General features: G+C 48.1%; 1 protein-coding gene across 8 annotated transcripts in view; it reads right to left on the reverse strand.

The window, feature by feature from the left end:
- Positions 1–21,641, reverse strand: part of FARS2 (phenylalanyl-tRNA synthetase 2, mitochondrial) — a 471,129-nt gene that overhangs the window by 49,262 nt on the left and 400,226 nt on the right. For 4 of the 8 annotated variants that reach the window (XM_081827732.1, XM_081827730.1, XM_081827731.1 and 1 more), the window contains one exon: positions 7,435–7,729. The exons of 3 other annotated variants lie outside the window; for them this stretch is intronic. In XM_081827732.1, coding sequence (XP_081683858.1) covers positions 7,591–7,729 — 139 coding nt within the window. In that variant the 3' untranslated portion in view covers positions 7,435–7,590. Of the gene's footprint in view, positions 1–7,434; positions 7,730–16,016; positions 16,165–21,641 lie in introns of those variants that run through there. One more of the 8 variants, XR_014147549.1, reaches the window with a different exon arrangement.

Consider the following 21,641-nt stretch of genomic DNA (forward strand, 5'->3'; position numbering starts at 1 on the left):
GTGACCAAGAAAGGAGCTGGCCCCCTGAGGCTTCCTCAGGAGGTCAAGGGCTGCCCCTCCTGCCCTGGGGAGGGGCGGAAGGCTGCAAGGTCCATAGGCACGAGAAAACAGCAGCCCTGTTCCGGATGCCTGGTCCAATCGGCCCCCGGGCCTTGTGCTGGAGCTGCGGGCGGGACTCTGGGCGGCCAGATCCCGGGGAAGGAGCGGAGGACCGAGCACTGCCAGCTCCGGAGAAGGCACAGCACTTCTGCCCGTTTCCACATTAGCCCGAACTCAGTAAGATCCCTCCTTTTATTTCTCTCGGGAGATACTTGAAGGATGCAATCGCTGGGTCATACGGTAAATACATATTTACAACATTTTATTACTATTAGATGTCAATGTTCTTAACCTTAAAAAAAAATAACAGTTTGATTGAAATAGAATTCACATGCCATAAAAGTCACCCTTCCGAAGCATACACTGCGGTGGATTTTAGTACGTCCACATAGTTAAGCAACCATCACCACCACCTAATTCCAGAACCGTTTCCCAACATGGGCTTAGGAAAAATATTAATATAGCTGTAATAGCTCACTGTGCTAAAAACTAAGAGCTTCCAGGGGCGCCTGGGTGGCTCAGTTGGCTAAGTGACTGCCTTCGGCTCAGGTCATGATCCTGGAGTCCCGGGATCGAGTCCCGCATCGGGCTCCCTGCTCGGCGGGGAGTCTGCTTCTCCCTCTGACCCTCCTCCCTCTCATCTCTCTGTCTCTCATTCTCTCTCTCTCAAATAAATAAATAAAAAATCTTTAAAAAAAAAAAAAAAACTAAGAGCTTCCATGCCTTAGCTCATTTAACCCCCATCATGGTCCCATGAGTATGATTAGCATTCCCATTTGTAAAATGGGGAAACTGAGTCAGGAGGCTCGGGAACTCCTCAGGGTCACCCAGCTACTCAGTGGCAGAGCCACATTTCACCTCTGCTGCCTGAGGCGGGGGGCTTTACCCCTCAGCAAGGCCTTCAGCTCCTCCCAGGTCGTGACCCCCGGGGTGAGGGGGCTTGGGGGCTGTGGTCAGGCCTGGTGGCCTGAGGGCAGGAGGGAGAGTGTCATTGGAGTCGGATTTCTCAACCAGGCCTCGCTCTGAGCCTCCCCCAGGTGGGAGACAGATATTCTGTGGATCCGGAAGCCACGGGCCAGCTGCCTGGCTTCCCTGTGACCCTGGGTGATTCCCACTGACGGAAGATGGACCCGGGATGTGCTTTGTTATAAGCTCCATGCCCAGGGGTGCAGCGTGGCTCATGTCACGGAGCTGCTCCAGCCCCAAGGACTTTGGGGAGCAGCTACATGGCTAAACCAGAGGCTCTACCAGCAGCCCTCGGGTCCCCTCCTTTCCCTCTGCTCTGTATCACTGAGTCCGCCGGCCAGTCCCCTGCGTGCACCCCCCGCTCCGAGGATAGCAGCGAGGGCCCCATCATTTCTCACCTGCGTCCTGTGCGGGCCTGGGATTGCACCCTTGCTCCTCCACCTTCGCCCGGTCTCCCCTGCAGAGCTAGCTGCCCACCCAGGTGCACCATGGACTCGGGTGATCTTGCCCCCAGAGTCCTTCTAGAACCTTCTCTGCCCAACTCTTCCAGAATCTGAGGCTTTCTCTGCTTCTGAGCCGTAGCATTCATTTGGTCGTGAGATGCAGCACGAAAATTTGTCTCTTTGTTATTGTACATCCATAATTTACATACAGCGAAAGGCATAGATCTTCAAGTGGATGGTTTGATGAGTTTTGACAAATGCATTTGTCCGCGTTACTGCCCTCCTCTCAAGATATAGAACATTTCCATCACCTAAAAATGCCCTGTGTGCCCCTTTCAGTCAATCACTTCCCAGACCCAGGCAACCTCTGATCTATCTGCGTTTGCCACTGTAGATTAGCTCTGTCCGCTCCATAACTTCAGAAATGCGTTTCCTGGCCAGCTGAAAGGGCTGAGCAACTTTTCATCTTCTTGGCCATTTATAAATCTTCTCTTTGTGAAGTGTTTGTTCAAGTCTTTGCCCATTTTGTTCAAAGGGTGTTTTTTTTTTTTTAATTATTATTGAATTGTAGGAAATGTTTGTGTATTCTGGGTCTAAGTCCTTTGTGAAACATAGGTTGTAAATATTTTCTCCCAATCCTATGGTTTGCCTCTTCATTTTCTTAATGATGCGTTTCAAAGAGTGGAAGTTTTACATCGTGAAAAGGTCCAATTTGTCATTTTTTTCTTTACTAATTCCTTCTGTGTCCTTTCTAAGAAATCTTTGCCTATTCAAGGTCACAGAGATAGTCCCTTATGTTTTCTTCCTAAAGCCTTACAAGTTCTGGATTTCATATTTAGGTCTATGCTCCATCTCGAATTATTTTTTGTGTTCAGTGTGAAGTAAAGAGAAGTGTGAAGTGTGAAGAAAAGGAGATTCTTTTCTTTTTTTCTTATGCGGATAACCAGCTATTATTGTTGAAAAGACTTCCCTTTCTCCATGGAGTTGCTGGGGCACCCTAGTTATTTCTTATTACTAATAAAGTATAGATGACTTCAAATAATTCACTCTTGATAGGTTAGAAGATGTTAAAAATAGACTCTCAAGTTCCCTTTATAAAATGTCAAGCGCACACACTTGCATTCTGAGATCCTTTCTTGGCCGGGAAAGACGAGGTGCCGCTGTCTCGCCAGTTAGCCACAATCTTTGCGCAGCCCCGGGGTCACCTGAGTCCTGCGCCGGACCCGCCAGGAGCTCGGGGTGTGGCAGGGATCCTGGGCTGGGAAGTGCTGCTTTAGAGAGAAAATCAGAAAATGATTTTCTTCCTGGATCCATCCTTGTCGTGTAACCCATCTCGAGTGCCTTCCTTGATTTCTGCTGTTAACTCAGTGTGGCCTGGCATCCCCTCCATCGTTTGATTCATGAGAACGCCAAGCCCTCTGTAAGGCTTGTATGCACCATAGGGAAACACACACACACACACACACACACACACACACTGGCCTTCATTTTGAGAGAGAAGGCTACGGAGGGCACTCCCCTTTTTACAGCTGTGGCTGCAGAGGGTAATGTGCTGTCTCAGTGTTCTTTTCGGGGCTTGGCAGACACAGGGCCTGGTGTAAGGGTCGTGCGCTTTCGTCTTATGGAAACGTGGCCTTAAATTCCAGCTCTATTACCCACTGACTAGAGGACTCTGGTGCTGGCCTTGGGCTTGATGTTTTCAACTTCTTAGTAGACAGACCGTTGTCATGAGGCTAACAGGAAATACTTAAAAGAGTTTTACACCTGATTTTCTTACTGCTTGCTGAGCCATTCATTTCATACTCAGTCTGCAGGAAGAAGGGTAGGGATTGTCACCTCCATTTTAGCACGGAGGAAAACAAGTCTTAGGGATGCTAGGTGACCCGTCTGGGGCACCCGTGCGCTGCTCTCCTCCTGGGAACATCCTCAGGGCTCAGGGATGGGAGAGAAAAAGTACCAGAGCAGGGCGGTCACGTCAACCTCACAGGAAATCTGCCTCGAACCCCCGCCTTTGAATAGGGCGCGGGCTTTTTGGTTGCCGTTGATTGCTTTTAGAGCAATACGGCATTTCTGGGTATAGAAGCCACCCAGAAATCCCCGAGCCAATGCGACCTTGAGGTCGGAAATAACCACATTATCTCCTGTCAGGCTGCCCCACTGCCCCACCCCGGTGCCAGGACTCCCTCCTGGGAGCATGGATTGTTCTTGCAGGGTCCTAGACTGTTCAGTTTTGGGTTCTCCCCTGTCACTCAGGAGCTGACCTCTTCGGCCCTGACAGTGACCTTGAATCTGACTTGCTGTCCAGAAGCAGCTATGGCTACAAGTGTGAATTCTACTGGAGGCTTCGAGCGTCAGGGGATCAAAAGGGGCTTCCAGCAGTTTTGACACAGATCCCGTAGCTGGTCCCAAGGGCCTACATCCAAGGCCCTAGCACCTCACGGAGAGTTCCTGTGGCTTGTCTGTGCTGCTGTCACCGTCCTGAAGCTTGAAGCCCCTGCCGGCAACGTCTCCTCAACGGTGGCCCGTTGCCTCTGCCACAGTCCGGAGGGAATTCCCAGCCCTGACTAGCACTGTCCCAGGGCCTGGGCAGTTGCACAGGGAGGAATGGGAGGCAGTGTTAAGGGCAGAGGCCTGGGAGTCAGAAGGGCTTCCTCCAATGCTGGCTGTGCAACATCTCCCTGCACACAATTAATCTCGCCCTTGGAGATGAGACGGTAATGGCATGAGCCTCGGGGGCTTGTGAGGATGGAATGAGAGGATGCGCGTAAACTCCATGAAGGCTGGACTTGGCCCCTCTTTCCCTGGCTCCATCTGTTGCACAGAACAGCGGCCCCAATCTAAATGGCTGAATGAAGGTGGAGCATCATGCCTGGAAGACCACAATGTCAGCCACGTCAACTCCACCGTCACAGTCACGTGCCCTCCCACTACCAGGAAAATACGCATCTGACCTGCAGATGGGGAGGGGCTCATGGCCCCAGCTAGTAGCCCGGAAGTGCTGTTTGAGTGATGGTGGTCAGTGGGGAGACTGGCGGACTCGTGGCCTGAGGACGGAGGACACGACGTGTCCGCTGGGGTGTCTTGGTAAGCAGAGTCAGCACGTGGGCATTTGGAGGCGACCATGTATTCTTTCTTTATGAAAATAAAGTAAAAAAATAAAAGAGCCTCCAGTGGCAAAGGGTTTCCTTTCTCATTTCTCGTCTGCCAGACCACCAGCCAATGGCTGGGCACATTGGGCCAGTGTGGCGGTGGCTGGCTGATTCCAGGAATGACAAGTTCCAGGGGACAGCGCAGGGGAATCGGGTCAGCAGGGGGTCACCCAGCAGGAAGACGGAAGAGCAGGGAGGGGACAAAGGGACGAGTGGCTGTGGAGCCCACAAGGCTCCACCCCCGAGGCTGCAGGTGGTCACAGAATTTATCACCATGACCTTCAGGGTAGCCAGAGCCTGCTGACCTCTGTCCGGCTGGCATCTCGAGAGTCCTGCTCACCCGGATAGGTGATGCATGGGCTGGAAGGATACTTGGTGCTCAGCTCCAGGACATGGCTGCAACCGTAGCCTGAGCCTTCCTGATCCTTACGAGTGTCAAGACTTTCAGTGGGCCTTACACCTAGAGACATGCTCAAGATGTCGGATTCAGTGTGGTGTTGTGGAAAATGGCTCTGGAAAGCCTGCTTCTAGGCCTAGCTCTACAGTAATTAGCTGTGCCCTCGGGTAAGTCGTCTTGCCTCTCTGGACTCCAGTGTTCTCACATATAGATACTCATCTAGGGGGGGATATGGCGCTCTCCAGGATCTTTTTTTTTTTTTAAGATTTATTTGAGAGAGAGAGAGAGAGAAGGGGTGGGGCAGAGGGAGAGGGAAAGAATCCCAAGCAGAATCCCCACTGAGCATGGAGCCCCACATGGGGCTCGATCCCACGACCCCGAGATCATGACCTGAGCTGAAACCAAGAGTCGAATGCCCAACTGACTGCGCCACCTTCTGTTAAGCGCCCCTCTCCAGAATCTGTTCGTGTTCTAATATTCCACAGTTCTACCTTTTGCCACCTGAATAATGGTCAGAGCAGGTATCATTTACTGCTGGCTCGTTAGGTTCCAGGTTCTATGCCAGGTACAGATCAGGAGATGTCTCCTTTGGTCCTCACGAGCACCCTCTGCGGTAGGTGTTATTATTATTCTTATTACACAAAGGAGGGAACGGAGCATCCCAGAGGCCCACGGTGCTGGTGCTGGTGTTAGTCACCACGCTCAACTTCATACAGAGCCAGTCTGCTCTTGAGCTGCAAAGTGCTATTCATCTTACGGATTAAATTGCTTTTCTTATTTCCTTTCTCGTTACGTATTCTCCTGTGGGAAGCACATGAAAAGTCAAGAGCTGGATGCTCCCTGAGCCCTGGGGGGCCAATTTGGCGCAAGGGCAAGCCCACTAGAGTGGAGCCCACACGGCTGGAGTTGTCCGAATGAAACAGAGGCCCAAGGAGCAGGAGGGAGGCACAGATCCTACAACCAACCAAGGTCTGCTTAGATGGAAGTTACTAATCTGGAGGCAGCAGGCTTGAGTGTGAGGCCGGCCGCCTCCTGGGTGTCGTTCCTGGTCAAGTCCTGTGGCTTCTTCAGACCTCTGTGCCTCATTGGTAAACCTTAGATAACAGATACAGTGTATTGAGAGGAATGTTCAGAAAAGCACTCTGTGAGCCCTCCTGAATGTCACTCCTCCAGGCCTGAGTAGAGGGCTGGGCACAAGCACAAGATCTGACAAATCTTTGCTCTGGTTGTGGCCCAGGTGGGGCACCATGATTTTCTGGGTATTACCCACCTAACTTGTTTTACTGGAGAATATTAATCAAAGCCTAACTCGTCTTGGGGATAAAAAGGACCTCTGGAAATGCAGCGCAAGGCCAGAGCAGAAGTGGTCTGCTAGCAAACGCTACTGAAGAAGACATTACGAATCATATTGTGCATTCCCACTCAGATCTATCCACTTAAGGAGCCGCACCCGGGGGGGCCCCAGGACCCTGGACAGCAGTGTGATTCCACGCCTGGGTGCAGGAGTTGGGGCATGGCTTCCTTAATTCCCTGAAAATCCAAAGGAAAAGTACAAATGAATAACAAGGTGAAATGACATGAAAGCCCATTTCTTCCCTTTGAGAAGAGCTGCCCACCCCCCACGCCACTAGCTGATAATGGCCACCCCTCATCAAATATTTATCCCAGCCCTCGCAGTCCTCCATCCGCCTCCAGCATCGTACCAGGGATGGAATTTGATTATTAAAAATGGTCAGGAGTGAGGCTGGCAGACTACAAAGTGCCTGGGATAGAAGGGGGGGTGGACATCAAAGCCCCATGTTCTTCCTTAAAGGTCGTCTCCGGAAGCAGGGGCCTTCTGTTAGGCAATAAAACTCGCAGGGGTTCAAGAAGGGGGCCCCTGTGTGCCTCCCAGCCTCTGGGGCGGCGCTTGTTCTTTTCTCTCCTCGCTGGTGGGCCAGAAGGGAGCTAAGCCCAAGCCCTGGGGCCAGAGGCCTGGCTCCAAGCCATGGGTTTATGAAAAGCAAGAGATACCCTGCCCCACTCAGACACATGACTGTCTTCACTTTTGAGGGGGGGCTGGCATTTCATTAGTGCCCCGTTTGAAGCCTGCCCTTTGCAAAGCAGAAAATGAAGAGAAGAAAGCAAGCATGGAAGCAGATTCAAACAATCTTCTGGTGTCTGGAGTTTCTGATGTCCCTTTGTGTGGCTTCACTTATTACAAGGGTGGAAGAGCCTGTCGGGCAAGAAACACGCCTGGTGTTTATAGCTTAATGGAACCCAGGGACCAATTAACCACACCGAGCGCCAACGGGCAAAGCATTTCTTAAAGGAAGAGGGAACTCTTATATTACTGCTTCTTTTTTCCCCATTTCCCCAAATAAAAGACAAATGCTATGTCAACAGTTTCTCAAGAGCGATCCTTTATTTTCTGGAAGTCCTAACACTGACCCATTTATCACAACATGACGGATGCCCCAGTCCACAAACAACATCCTTTTCTCTCTCGCAAATCCTTGGAGCCCCGAGAGGCTGCAGCCTGGTCCAGGCAGTGGCATCAAAACCTGCCCTCCACGCCCAGCAGCCGCACCACGGCCTCCTGCACGGCCTGGTGCACGCACCCGACCTCTCTCTGCGACAGGGTCCGCTCCATGTGGCGGTAGGTGATGCGGTAGCAGTGGCTGGTCTTGTGCGTCCTGGAGAATGGAAGAGAAAGGCAGGTGAGTGAGGGACAGGCGTGCCCACCGCCTACAGGAGCCATGCTGGTGTCTCCAGCCAGCTCAACCCCAGTGGAGAGCTGAGGATGGGATCCAGGCGGTACAGGGACATCGCTCGCACTAACGGCCTCTTACGGGCTTCGGGAGGTGGTGTTAGGGGAACCCTGACTTGAATAATCAGGACTGCTGCTTCCCATTGGCCCAGAGGCATTCAAGTCCCCCAGGAAGGGCGTTTCTTATGAGTCTGATTTTCCCGGGGCCAAGCCCTGGAGATCGTGGTCCAGCAGGTGGGACGTGGGTTCTGGGCTTCTGGGCTTTTTGTCGGCTCCCCAGGGGACTCTGATAAGCAGAGAGGGTTAGGAACCAAGGCCCGTATGCCTCCACCTTTCTCACAGCACAGAAAACAATCACGGGTGGAAGGCACACTGGGGTCCCAAGGCTGGGACTGGCCCCGCGGGCTCTAGCCGTCTAGAAGGCTGAGAGGTATCACTCTCTTTGCACCCCTATGGGCCATGGAAAGCATACAGACAATTGTGCCATACGGACATGCTTCCAAGGTCCAGGTAGTGGGGCCTTTTGCAGAACTGGGTCTTCACAGAGACATGTGACAAGTCCCCACACTGCAGCGCCCAGGACAGATGCTCCACGCACATGGTTTCAAGACGCTTTCTCCACCGGCGCACCTCTGTGCTGCAGATACACTGGATGGCCTCACGGTGCTGCTGGAAGGGCAAGGCCCACCCTGCTGGGGTCCTTAAGAAACTGTCCACTGCAGAAGTACAGCGCAACTGCGCCCTCCTGCACTGGGCCTCCTGCGGCTGCTGGAAGCCCCTACCCGGCCTCCCCCGGGTGCAGAAGACAGGCTTTTCATTCAACCGGACGCCATCAAGAAAGGATGCTGCAACATCCTGAGTTTCTGAGAGATGAAAGGTTCTGGGGGAGGAGAAATGAGTTAAGGAGGGAGAAAGAGGGCGGAGGAATTGTAGATGTCTGAAGATGATGCAAACATTTACGAGAACAAGTGTGGCCTCGCGATCGGGGGGCCCAGGTTGTCAGGGACCTGGAGACGGTGCAAGGGTGTGATGGTTTCCTGTGTGTGTGTGCGGGGGGTGGGGGCGCGCACTGCAGAGGACCGCCTCTGCCCGCCCTCCTGAGTCCCTGTCCGAGCGAGGGACCCAGAGGCCCCTTAGGAGGTGAGCAGCTCAGGGTCCTAGCGCTGGCTCCTCCATCTCTGGGCCTTTCCTGGGTCTCCGTTCCTTCTCTGTTGAAAGAGCTAACAGCAGCGCCTACTCCACCAAGCTTTCCAAACTGTTGCAGAGACCTATTTAGAAAGTGACAGGGATCTGCACATTATGAAGTGCTATACAAGTGTGAGGCCAGAGTATCCTTGTGGCAACTGTTAGTACATTTTCTCGTTGGTTTCCTCTGGCATCTCTTACTTAGCTGAAGAGCTGGTAATATGGCCACTCGACAAGCTGAGATTTCCAACCCAAAATGAAAAATTTATCATCTTGTTTCTGTGTGCTTCAGAGAAGGCCCCTGTCAGGATTCCTGGGATTCACACAGCTTTTATAAAACATTTCGATGAGTGAGGTGTAAATGAATCATAAACATATGGATTAATTTTATAAATTGAGAGAAATAAAATTGGCAGAATATTTGGTGATAATTCAGTAGATTCAACTGAAAATCAACCAGCTTTGCCTTTTCCTACCATCACTGGTAAGAGAGAGAAGACTTACTTTTATTTGTTTTCTAGGAAATCTTTTTTTTTTTTTTTTTAAGATTTAATTTATTTATTTGAGAGAGAGAGAGCGTGCACACACGCAAGCCGCAGGAGAAGCAGAGGGAGAGCGACAAGCGGACTCTTTGGCTGAGCGTGGAGCCTGATGTGGGGCTCGATTCCACGACCCTGAGATCATGACTTGAGCTGAAATCAAGAGTCAGATGCTCAACCGACTGAGCCGCCCAGGCGGCCCATTGTTTTTTAGGGACTTCTTTTTGGAGCCTTTAGTTGCTGGGACACACTCCTGTCCTCCTTTTGCTTGCTGGAGAACTGGAAGAAGTGGCGCTGCCGTTGGTCATGAGTCTCCTCGTCCTTGAGGAGCGGGCTCTCTACAAGAACCACGGAGTTACAGAGCTGAAGGATCTTGTGGCTTATCACTGAGCAGGTATGAAGATGGATTCCTCCAAAGGAGGGATGCCCTCAGTGCCCAACTCCAAATATGCAAATTAGAGCTCTTGTGATTCTTTTATACCACCCAATGTGGGCCTTTTTAGTCAAAAAGCTTCTCAATCTTGTATCTGCCATGACCTTCACTGTCGTTCAATACACCAGCAGCAAACATTTCTGTGGTGAGTCCTGCACGCCGGGCATCATTCGAAGCCCTCTGCAGGCGTTCACTCCTGTAAGCATCCAAACCCCACGGAGTACATAGCATTACTGTCCTGGTTATACAAATGAGGAAACTGAGGCACGGAGCACAAAGGAACGCGCCCAAGTTGAAACAGCTACTAACTGGCAGGACTGGATCTGAAACCAGGCAATCTGACGGGAATGTAGATGGTGCAGCCACTGTGGAAACAGTTTGGTGGGTCCTCAAAGAGTTAAACAGAGAATTATCCTATGACCCAGCCACTCCACTGCTAGGCATATACCCAAAAGAACTGAAAGCAGGTGTTCAAACAAACACTTATATGAGAATTTTCACAGCAGCTCCATTTACAGCAGCCAAACAGGATATGGCCATCGGGGGGATGAAGGGATAAACAAAATATGGTATATCCACACCATGGAGTATTATTCAGTCATTAAAGGAATGAAGTCCTGACACCTGCTAAAATGGGGATGAACCCCAAAAGCAGGCTGAGTGAAAGAAGCCAGACAGAACAGATCATGTACCGCATCATTTCATCCACACGAAACATCCAGAAGAGGGCAATTCATACAGATAGAAAGCAGACTGGTGGTTTCCAGAGGGTCGGGGAAGGGGGTCTGGGTAGAAACTGCTTAATAAATTAATAAAGGGGCCTGGGAGGCTAGAAGGGAGAGCCTTTCCACCGAATGTCAATTACAGGAAGAACTGCCAACCACAGACTCCAAGAGAAGTGTCCGTTACAGACCCCACCAGAAGAGTCTCAACAGGAGAGTCATCAGTTACAGCCCCCCATGGGGAAAGATGTACGTCACACCTCCTTCAAGAGATCCACCAGCCGTGCAACTCAGCCAGTGAGAAGCCGTCATCACCCCGACTCCTGCTTCTCTCCGATGGACTTCTGTCCAAAGCGACCCCTCTCAACCTCCTCCTTCTCCATAAAATAATATTCTTCTCTTTTGTTTGTGGGGTTTGCCTATGGTTGTGCCATAGCTGGCTTGTTCCGGACTGTAACTCTCTGCTATTCCCAAATAAACACGCTGTTTGCTGGGCAGATCACCGGCCGTTTTAAGGAGAACAGTGGGTACGAGGTTTCTTCTGGGGTGAAGGAAATGCTCTGGAACTAGGTAGCTATAGTACGGTTGCCCAACATTGAGAACGTGCTAAATGCCATTGAGCCGCCCACTTTAAAAATGGTTAATTTTCACCTCGTCACAAACACACACAAACTAGGCAGTTTGGTTTCAGAGCCCAAGTATTAAGTAGCAAGCCTCAGCACTCCAGCACGCTCCTCCTCTCTTCCTGTCCCACCTCCAGCCTCTTCCTTCTACCCCCAACTTCCCCTAAGAAGTGACAGGGCTTGCAAGCTACTGAGAAGGGCAATGTCTGTAATCCTCCTGCTCAAGGAAGAGACGGAGTAAGCCCATGTTCCTTTCTAGCGCCGCCCTGTGACTAACAGAGAACACAAGGCCACAAGTGAGGTGGGAAGCCCTGGGACAGGGATGCTTTTCAATAAAGGCCTTTCCTACTTAAGGGGCCATTAAAAAGGCAGGCTGCAAAGCCAAGCAGCTGTGGGGAATAAGAGAGCTGCGGGGAGAGCATGGGATGGGGGGTGTGTGTGTGCAGCCGCAGCTCTTGTCCCCCCCGCCCACAGTGGGCTGGGCAGTGGGAAGCTGCCATAGCCCCCCGCGCCCCCCCCCCCGGACTCACAGGGGGACAACCTTCAGGACAAGAAACCTTCCCTGGAGGAGAGAAGAGACTACATCGACAATTGTGGTTTTCAAGGTAAACAAAATTTCTCTTATGTACTTGGCTTCTATTCATCGGCAAAATAAACGAGAAGACCCATTACTGAGTTCGAGAGGGCAAATCTCACTATAGTGAGTTTGAAGAAAGAGCCTAAACATTTCTTTTGGCGTTGGAATTTCATTGCATTGGATATTGGCTAAAACGAGTAGGTCACTGGCTGGAGCTTGAATTTTTAACAGAGATTTAGAACATTTGAGTTTCAAGGGTTTATCACTGGTCTACTCATAGATTCCTTTAGTCTTTCCACAAATAGCATGTTCCAGGCACTGAGCTGCACAGAGATAAGCAAGTGAGGAGAACCCCGACCCAACCAGCTTACATCCAGGGACCAGTGGTCCTCCAAGGTCCTGCAGCCACCAGGGAGGAGCCCGAGCAGAGGACCATTCCCCTCGTGGCCGTGATGGGGCTGGTGTTTGCTGTGACATCAGCCACACTGCACTCCCACCACACATCCTCCTTCAGCAAACGGTTCTTCCCTCCGGTGCTTCCCTATGAGCATTTCTGTGGTGAACACACAGGCGTGGGAGGCAGGAGACCTAGTTCCCAGTCCAAGCCCCAGCGATGTCTGTGTGGCCTCCCCAGTGAGAGGGCCAGACTGAATGGGCCCCAAGCTCCTTCAGGCTCTAACACTCCAAGAGTTAGTGCAGAGGACAGATGAGTTTCTAGAGTAAATGCACATGTGGAGGAAATGAGCCAGCCAGCCAGCAGCATTTGCGAGCCTGCATGGAATGAAAGAGCAGGGGGCCCTGATCTGGGGCAATTTCCAGACAGGCTAATGCATGGACATAAGATGCATTAGTGATATTAATGATCAAAGCAAGAGGGAAGGGAGTTGGCTTAATGGGGTTGGGTTACGGCTTGAGAGAGCCCACTGAGAAAGTCTTCCTGTAGAAGGTAGACCTCGAGTTGTAATAGACACTCTGGACACCTTTTAGCCTCTCGCCACAAATTACCCTCCCCCCCACCCCACCCCATACTCTCCAAAACTAAGAGGTTTGCCTTTCTCATTCTCAGAACGGTAGGTCCCTGGTAGGCCATTTGGAGCGGGGGCCTCCCCCTAGTTCCTAGCTAGCCAGCATCAGAGTTGCCTCTCACTGCTGCTTACTGCTGTGGTTACGATTTCTTCCCAGAAGGATTTCTGTTCCTGGGGGAGTCAGTCACAAGAATCCAAACCAGATGGTTCCTCTGACAGTTACTGCCTTGGGAAAGACAACTCTAATCCAGGCCTCGATGGAAGGAGAGTCAGAGCCAGGGAAAAAGGAACTTGCTGGGTGCAGCTTGAGTAGAGTTGCTTTCAAACCTGCCTTCCCCAACCCCCGCCCAGCTCCCAGTCATCTCGTGTGTTGGCAACTTAAGAGCTCCTCAGAGACACACATTTTGCAGGCAAGAAATGCTTTTTCACATCAAACACTTGTCAGGTCCTCAGGGAAGTTTCAAAGCACCCCCAGGGTTTTATTCCCATCAATCCCTGTAACTTCTCCTGGTACTTCCCAGTGAGTGTCTCATGCCAAGCTCCGCAGGAGGAAGAAGTTCACGCTCGTGCCTCCTGGGGAGTGGAGCCAATGTTCTTGGTTTCTACATGCATGCATATACGAAAATAATTGCTTTGGGGAAATCACTGAATAAAATCTCTTATGGAGAGGCACAAGATAGAGACTAACCAACCAGTGCCATGAGCTCTCCACTAGAGGATCTTGGGCCAGTTCTTAATCTCTGATCCAGGTTCTCATTCCAAGATACAGGTAATGAACTTATAGGGTTTTTTAAAGAAACTGCATGAAAATAATACATGTTAAGTGTTTAGCATAGTTTAGGCTTATAGTTACCAATTAGTATTATTATTTATGTACCTAAAGATTATAGAGTCTCTACTTCGGGCCTCACGGAAAGATCTGAATGACCTAAGATGAATTATCGGAGCTTCAACTCCTCATTTGTAAAAATGGGTCCCTACTACGATACCTACAACACGAAGGAAACTTCAGGGCATCATATTAAGTGAAATAAGCCAGACACAAAAGGTCAAACATAGAATTCCACTTATATAAGGTCCCTAGAGTTGTGACACGCACAGAGACAGAAAGTGGAAGGGTGGCTGCCAGGGACTAGGGGAGCGGGAAGGAGGAGTTAGTGTTGAATGGGGATAGAGAGTTTGGGTCTGGGAAGATGAGAAAGACCTGGAGATGGATGGTGGGGATGGTTGCACAACAGTGTGAATGTGCCTAATGCCACAGAACCATACACTTAAAAATGGTGAAAAAGGTCAATTTTATGTATATTTTATTAAAATAAAAAAATTTGAGGAGGGTTGGCCCAAATAACCTAGTTGACTATTACTAGAAATGGAGGTTGGGAACTCACATTTATATTCAAAACAAATAAAAGACAAGAACAAACCCCCCTCCACTCCCCCCAATTGTTGCTATCCATGTGGCAGGACTGTTGGCAAGGGTATAACGTGGTTGGTCTCCGTCCTCCCCAAATGGCTCATTTTGATTTCGTTAACCTAGTTACTAAGCTGCCCTGCATTTTACACAAATGAATTTTTATGATATCCTGCTCATAAAGCTATAACAAGGTTTGACCACATTTGAACAATTTGAACAATTCTCTTCAACTATTCCATGATTTTCCAAGCCATCCTCATACACTTCTAACAAACTTGGAGTAATGGCTCATTTTGCACAGATTTCCAAAGCTCTGTGCTTTTTGGTTGTGTGGAAAATTTGGAAGAGGTTTTATTTTTCTCCCTGGCTTAGTCTGCCAAGCCAAAGTCAACAGAGCTAACTTTAACTCTCTACTGTTACATGGCAGCTTCCCAAACGTGTTGACACTTTGGTGGATGAGTCAGTTACAAAACAGAAGATTTGTGGTAGGTGAAGTGCTACATTTCCAACTCAATCAATTGATCAGCAACTATTTATCCTGTGCTGAGGTAGACATTGTGGGAGATACAAAACACAAATTGCTTGATCGATACACAAATCTTCATGGAGTGGCTTTTCTGTGCACAACTCAGTGGCAGTGTTAGAGGGAAGAAGTATCCCAAAATAATACAAAAAGAAGGATTAGGCTAGATTACCATCTATTTGGGGCTTAAGACATTTATACATGAAAAGATACCAACAGGACAAAGCTATTCATGCTAAATGTTAAATGAATGACATGGACTGTAAATGACTTAGCAGTGAGAAAGATTGGCAGGGGAGATGAGATTAGATTTAGATCTTAAAGTATGATTAGGATTATTGCAGGTGAAGGCCAAGGGGTACATCTAGCTGGCAAAATGACAAGTACTGGCGGGGGGCCATTCCTTATATCTTTTTCCTCTCTCATTTCAATGCGGAGTTGCTGAGTGTATGTTGCAGGGATAAATGGTCCAGTGAAGAGCTGTCTGGAGGATTCACCATCTGCTGGGAGGAGGCTGCAATCACAGCTGGAAACCAGCTTTGGTCACAGCATGTACAGGAGGTGACTGAGCCTGTACGAGGGAAGGGTCATTTCTGCAAAGGCACAGACAGAAGCATGGACATGCATGGACAGATTGAGGAGAGGAGCGTACTTCAGAGTGGCTGGTCTGGGTCTACACCCTTCTACAGTACAGGACTGGTAGGGGAGGAGGCTGTAGGGTGGGTGGGGATTATAGATGAGGGCCTTATATTCCTGGTTCAGAAGCCTCAAAAGAAAATGCATCATTAAGCAATCAACCAAAACAACAGAGTCCAGGGTCACGTATCTACAATATCTTATGACTGCTCTGGGCAGTTTTATTGCCTCTAGAGTCTGGCCCTCAGTGAACTCCAGATCTCACTCCCCCCAAACAATAGAGGATTACTCAGATATTATGGTTTACCATATCATTGATCTGATAGTAATGGCCACCTAACCAAGGGTATGCTATAGATCTATCCTCAATTCCATTATTGTAAGTAGAATTACCCATAACTGTGTTATGTTGTATAGCTTATATTTCTTTAGTGAGTAATGGATGAAATGTGCTAATTACTTTAAGAAAGACTCAGTGTCTAACTATGAAGGAAGTATTAGGAAAGAGAAACTTATATACATTTCCAATGACTTACAGTTATTTTACAAATGTTTTCGAGGAGGGACTCTCTGGGTCTAATAGTACGATGTCTTGACAAATAGTGAGTGGGACGTTGAGGGAGAGAGTGACAAAACAGAGACTTGGCTGTTAGGATGAGCTTCTTCTATCCATAGTATTCTAGGCTGGAATACAGCAGTGATATCTTGGTTAAGGATTCATCATACAAGCAACATGTTTTATGGAATCACAGAATCCAAGACATGGGACCATAAAGATTTTCTGGCCCATGCTTGAGCTCTTTCTACAAAGCCTTATGTTGGATTACTTCTGGGGCTGCCCATTTCAGGTTTCCCCACTGCAGTCTGAGAGGGAGATTCCCTTTACACTGAGCTGACTAGTGCTTCCTATGTTTCTCCTCATTGGTCCTAGATTCTGCCCCACAACAGCCCTGGCGGGGGACTCCCAGGACTACTGGTAGTCAGAGTTGGAGGCAGCCCATATAATGCTGAACATCACTGTCTCTGAGATTAAATGCCTGTCTATGCATCTGTCCATCCATCCATCCATCCATCCATCCATCCATCCATCCATTCATCCATGCATCCAACAAATGAAGTGAATATCCAATATATGTCATGTATTTTGCCAGGTATTAAGGACCTAATGGTGGAATAAAACAAAACAAAACAGACCTGACCTCATGAAGCTCACAGAGATATAGGCATTAATCAAAGAATTACAAAGAAATATAAACTGCAGCTACTGTATTGGGCTTGAAGAAGAGGTACATAGAGCCATGAGGCTACATAAAGGGGCAATTAACTTAAAGGGGCAGGTCAGAGAAGGTGCCTTGTGCAAGTGTCAGTGAGCAACTCAGAAGTTGCTGGAATGTTTGTGTACTACTTTATAGTCATACCACAGTTAATGGACATCCCTCAGGGATTTATTTTTTACCATCTAGAGGAGGACATGACTATCCCAGACCATCTATTCCCCTGAAGAGCTAACATGAGGAAACCACACCGACAGATACGTATCCTAGAACCTGTAACACCTATATGAAAACTACGTTTAAATTCCAAATATTGATAAAATTAAAGAAAGCTCTGGGCTTTGCCATCAGACAGTCTTTGTAAAATTGAAGATACTTTGTTACTAATAAAAGTAGCAACAATAAGAAAATTAACAATTATAAAGTGATGCAGCTTCCAGAGCCTTGGACCCACACGGTCTTACTGGTTGAGACCCACACGGCAATCCTGAGAGGTGGACACTGTCACTTCCTTCTGCAGAGCCAGGCACAGGCCCAGAGAGAAGCAGTGACTTAGTGAAGGCCACAGCTAGAATATGTGGGGACTTGCTTCCTTTTCATTCAAGTCTGCTCATCCTTTTGTTGTAGGCACACTCTGTTCAGCCTGTTAATGTCTGCTGCAGGCACCATTAACTTTACTTTTAAGATTTATTTATTTATTTGAGAGAGAGAGAAAGAAAGAGAGACACTGCACGAGTGGGGGGGAGGGGCAGAGGGAGAGGGACAGAGAGAATCACAAGCTGACTCTGCACTGAGTGCAGAGCCCGGGGAGGAGCTCAATCTCACAACCCTGAGATCAAGACCGAGCCGAAACCAACAGTCAGATGCTCAACTGACTGAGCCACCCAGGTGCTCCACCATTAACTACTTTTAACCAGGGATATCACAGTAATGATTATTATTTACCAATTAAATTATAGGATGCTTTTAGAAATATGACTAGGACTTTATCACAAAACAGGGAAAGAATAAATTCATTAGTAAATATTACTTAGTGGAGAAAGTGTAGGAAGTATAAAGAAATAAAGGGTGAAAGAAGAAAGAAAAAACCATTTTATTTTATTTTATTTTTAGAGAGAGAAAGCAGGGATGGGGTGGAGGGACAGAGAGAGAGGGAGAGAGAATCCTAAGCAGGTTCCCTGCTCAGCATGGAGGCGAACACAGGGCTCAATCTCACAGCCCTGAGATCATGACCTGCGCTGAAATCAAGAGTTGGGCACTTAACCGACTGAGCCACCCCGGCGCCCCAAGAAAAAACATTTTAAAGGGAAGAATGATCTACTATGTACTCAGTGCTAGGCACTTTCATGTTTCATTTTATCCTCATCATTAATAGAAAATATGGGGGAGAAAAAGAAAAACAAACAAAGCCAGAATAAGGGAGAATATGAGATTGATGAAGACAAAGTCAAACATGGAGAACACAGAACCCAGATCTGCAGGTGGCTTCTGAACTAGTGGAGATCATAAACTTGCCTCAGAACCGGTAAACAAAATGGAAAGAAAGCCTTATCAATTCCATGGTTCGTACTGCCTGAGAGGAGAGAAGACCCTAATTCTTTAGGGAAGCAAAACTTACCCCAACATAATATTCTAAAAGAAATTTCTCAGGTGGGGCTTCCCACAAGGAACTTCTGATTAATAATGGCTATGTTTTATGGGTCACTTAGTTTGTCTACATGAATTATCCCGTATAATTCTTATCACAGTCCCACCATAATGGGAATTATTTCCCCTATTTTGCAGGTGAGAAAACTATAGCTCAGAGAGGTTAAAAGTGACTTGCCCAGGTCACTCAAACAGTAGGCAAGACACAGGATTACAATCGAAGTGTCCAAATATCTCCAAAGCTATGCTTTTAATCCTGGGCTGGGGATACTGACTGCTATTGGTGGTCACTGTCTCAAGCCTATCACTATTTCAAGGCAGTAGTGAGTTTCATAAGGCTATTCCTTTGATGAAACTTGAGGGGATAGCCCTAAAATGTACTTCCATGAAAAAGCAGTTTTGCTTCAGGCAAGGGAGGTGGGCCGGTTCAACATAGCTTTTTTGGTGGTCTAGATACCTTTGCTACTTGGATAAATCCAGTGACCTCTCCAGGTCTCAGTAAAACAGAAGCAGTGCTATTTGTTCCTAACTAGTCCCTCAGTTAGGAAAAAACTGAAGTCATGTGAGCAAAGCACTGTCATCAACTTTGAAGAAAGTACAAATAAAGTAAGAGCCAGAGTCAGTAAACCATTTCAAAATATTACTGAATTACAGTTATCCATTTTCAAGCTCAGTGAAAACAAGTATTTTCTTTTTGGTATTTTCTTACTTCAAAAAAATAAAGATATCGGGCGCCTGGGTGGCTCAGTTGGTTAAGCGACTGCCTTCGGCTCAGGTCATGATCCTGGAGTCCCTGGATCGAGTCCCGCATCGGGCTCCCTGCTCGGCGGGGAATCTGTTCTGCCTCTGACCCTCCCCCCTCTCATGTGCTCTCTCCCTCTCATTCTCTCTGTCTCAAATAAATAAATAAAATCTTTAAAAAAAAAATAAAGATATCAAGCTTACATTTCTTACATAATCTTCTGAAGTTGAATCTGTCTTTTATGAATAATTAGGCAAGATTTGATAAGAGTGCCCATGGGTTACTTTCAACGGCAAAATATCAAGACACCTCAATTGGACTCACGGGGCAATGTGACACATTGTCATGCCTTGAAGAAACTACTAGTGTGGTCTAACATCTTTAGGTTCCCTCATTTCATATTTCATTATTTCATGCTGATTTTTTTTCTTTTTTCTTTTTGCTGGGCAAAGGAATGAGTGCACAGTTGGGCAGTGTGTGTTTTGGACAGATTGCCAGAACAGCTGACCCAAGAGTATGTCTGTCTCTTCCATGTATGACAATTAGCTCAGAATAAGATAGCAGTGAGTTAGGAAGGTTCCAGAATGACGGCAGAATAAAATAAAGACCCTACTGCTATATACTCCCAGAGTACATAGAGGCCAGGAACAGTGTGATGTGAGTGCTGCCCGCAGCACGTACTAGGTGTGATTTCTTTCTGGAAAGTTGCTGGATCTCTGTAAGCCTAATTTTTAACACTTTTACGTGGGGCTAACGCTACGTCTTGTAGATATATGTGTAAAGATTCTAACACAGTGCCTGACACAAAAAAATACTTGATAAAAGATACCAGTTACTATAACTAGTATTAGCATCATAACCTTTGCTAATTAATTTGTTTTGTGAGCAGTATACACATTTAGATTAATAAAAAAGTTACGTGTCCCCAGATTTACTGAAGGAGAGAAAAATAAACAAGAGCATTAAGATTAACAGAAATGTATTGGGCCCCAGTGCTAAGTACTATACACTCACCATCACACTGTTCCTGGCCTTTGAGCACCTCTGACTGCATGATATCTGAGCAGCTTCTCCTTAGCATCACCATGGTGCTGGGTGAATCTGACTCCTGGTTTTCATTAAGACTATAGGGAAGTGGCTGGCGAGTCTCTCTGAAATACTGTGTTGACTGCTCTTGATTTGGAAGCTCTAGCCTGGTTGGTTTTGTTTTTGAAAACCAGGTTCTGCAGTTACCTCTAGCCACAGGAAAAATCAACGTAGGGCAGAGAGAAAAGACAGATCTGCTGTTCTCTTTTCAACGGATAGGACAAAGCCATGAAATTCATAAGCATGTTAACATGGGGACGGGAGGGGAGGCATAAGAAACGCCTGGATGACTGACAGCTCTGTGCCACAGCCAATCATTTTTAGAATTCATTAGAAGACGCTCATGTCCCTTAGACTCTAGGTCTACATATAAGTCTGGGCCAACGGCAAAAACAGCAACTCCCAAAGCACAGACAAGTGTCCAGGGAGAAAAGCTGCAGCGGGACCTAATGTCCTGTTGGCAGACACTGGGCAGAACTCTACAGCCAGAATAGAGGGAGAAGTATAAATTCTGGGCCTTCCAGCAAAAATGCCAGACGGGGCACCCTTTCTCTTTGTTATCAACCAAATAAACTGACGTTCAAAGCAGAACCCCCTCTGGCCACCTGCTTTCTTCAGTGTTTGCAGAAGTGACTTGGATTCACAATGTTTCCATGCAACCACTGTACTTGCCCTCTCACTTCTCTCTTACCCTCCCTCTGTCTCAATGCCCCCAAATCAAGAGGGAAGGGACTTCTGGGGGCTGAACTGTTACTTTGTTTTGGGCACTTCTGTTTAAAAAATACAAAGTACTTTTATAATATACTCTGAGTATACCGTCTTACATACTTCTCAAAACTGTCTTATATAGCTTTACTCCCATGGCAACAATAGGGAAACTGAGAGCCAGAGGGGTGGGGTGACTTGCCCACCTCAGCTGCTCTGCTAGTGGGGGCAGAGTCTGAAGGACCTCTCCGGAACACACTGCTACCCCTTTCCTAAGATGGGGCTCTGGGTGAGAGAAATGGGGGCGGGGCCCCGGGAAACAGCAGCATGTGGGGTGTCAAGAAGTTTTGGTTCCCATGATGTTAGCCTTTCCCCTAACCACCCAGGTTATCCTGAGCAAGCACCCAACATCTCTGGGCCTCCGCTCCTTCGTGTGCTCTAGATGGTCACTAGGATTTCTGGCCTCTTCTCTCTGAGTCTCTAAGTGCTTATGTCTCCATCACAGGTAAGGCTGGATGAAGAGCTGCGACCCAAGAGGAAGCACATTTCTCACTCACCATGGCACCCAGTACCTGTCCTACTGCACCCTGGCCATGATAATTGGTTGATTACAAACAAGCAGATCGTGGGCGCCTGGGTGGCTCAGTTGGTTAAGCGACTGCCTTTGGCTCAGATCATGATCCTGGAGTCCCTGGATCGAGTCCCGC

The sequence above is a fragment of the Leptonychotes weddellii genome, chromosome 8 (genome assembly GCF_054177405.1).
Source record: "Leptonychotes weddellii isolate Sample4059 chromosome 8, ASM5417740v2, whole genome shotgun sequence".
NCBI lineage: Eukaryota > Metazoa > Chordata > Mammalia > Carnivora > Phocidae > Leptonychotes > Leptonychotes weddellii.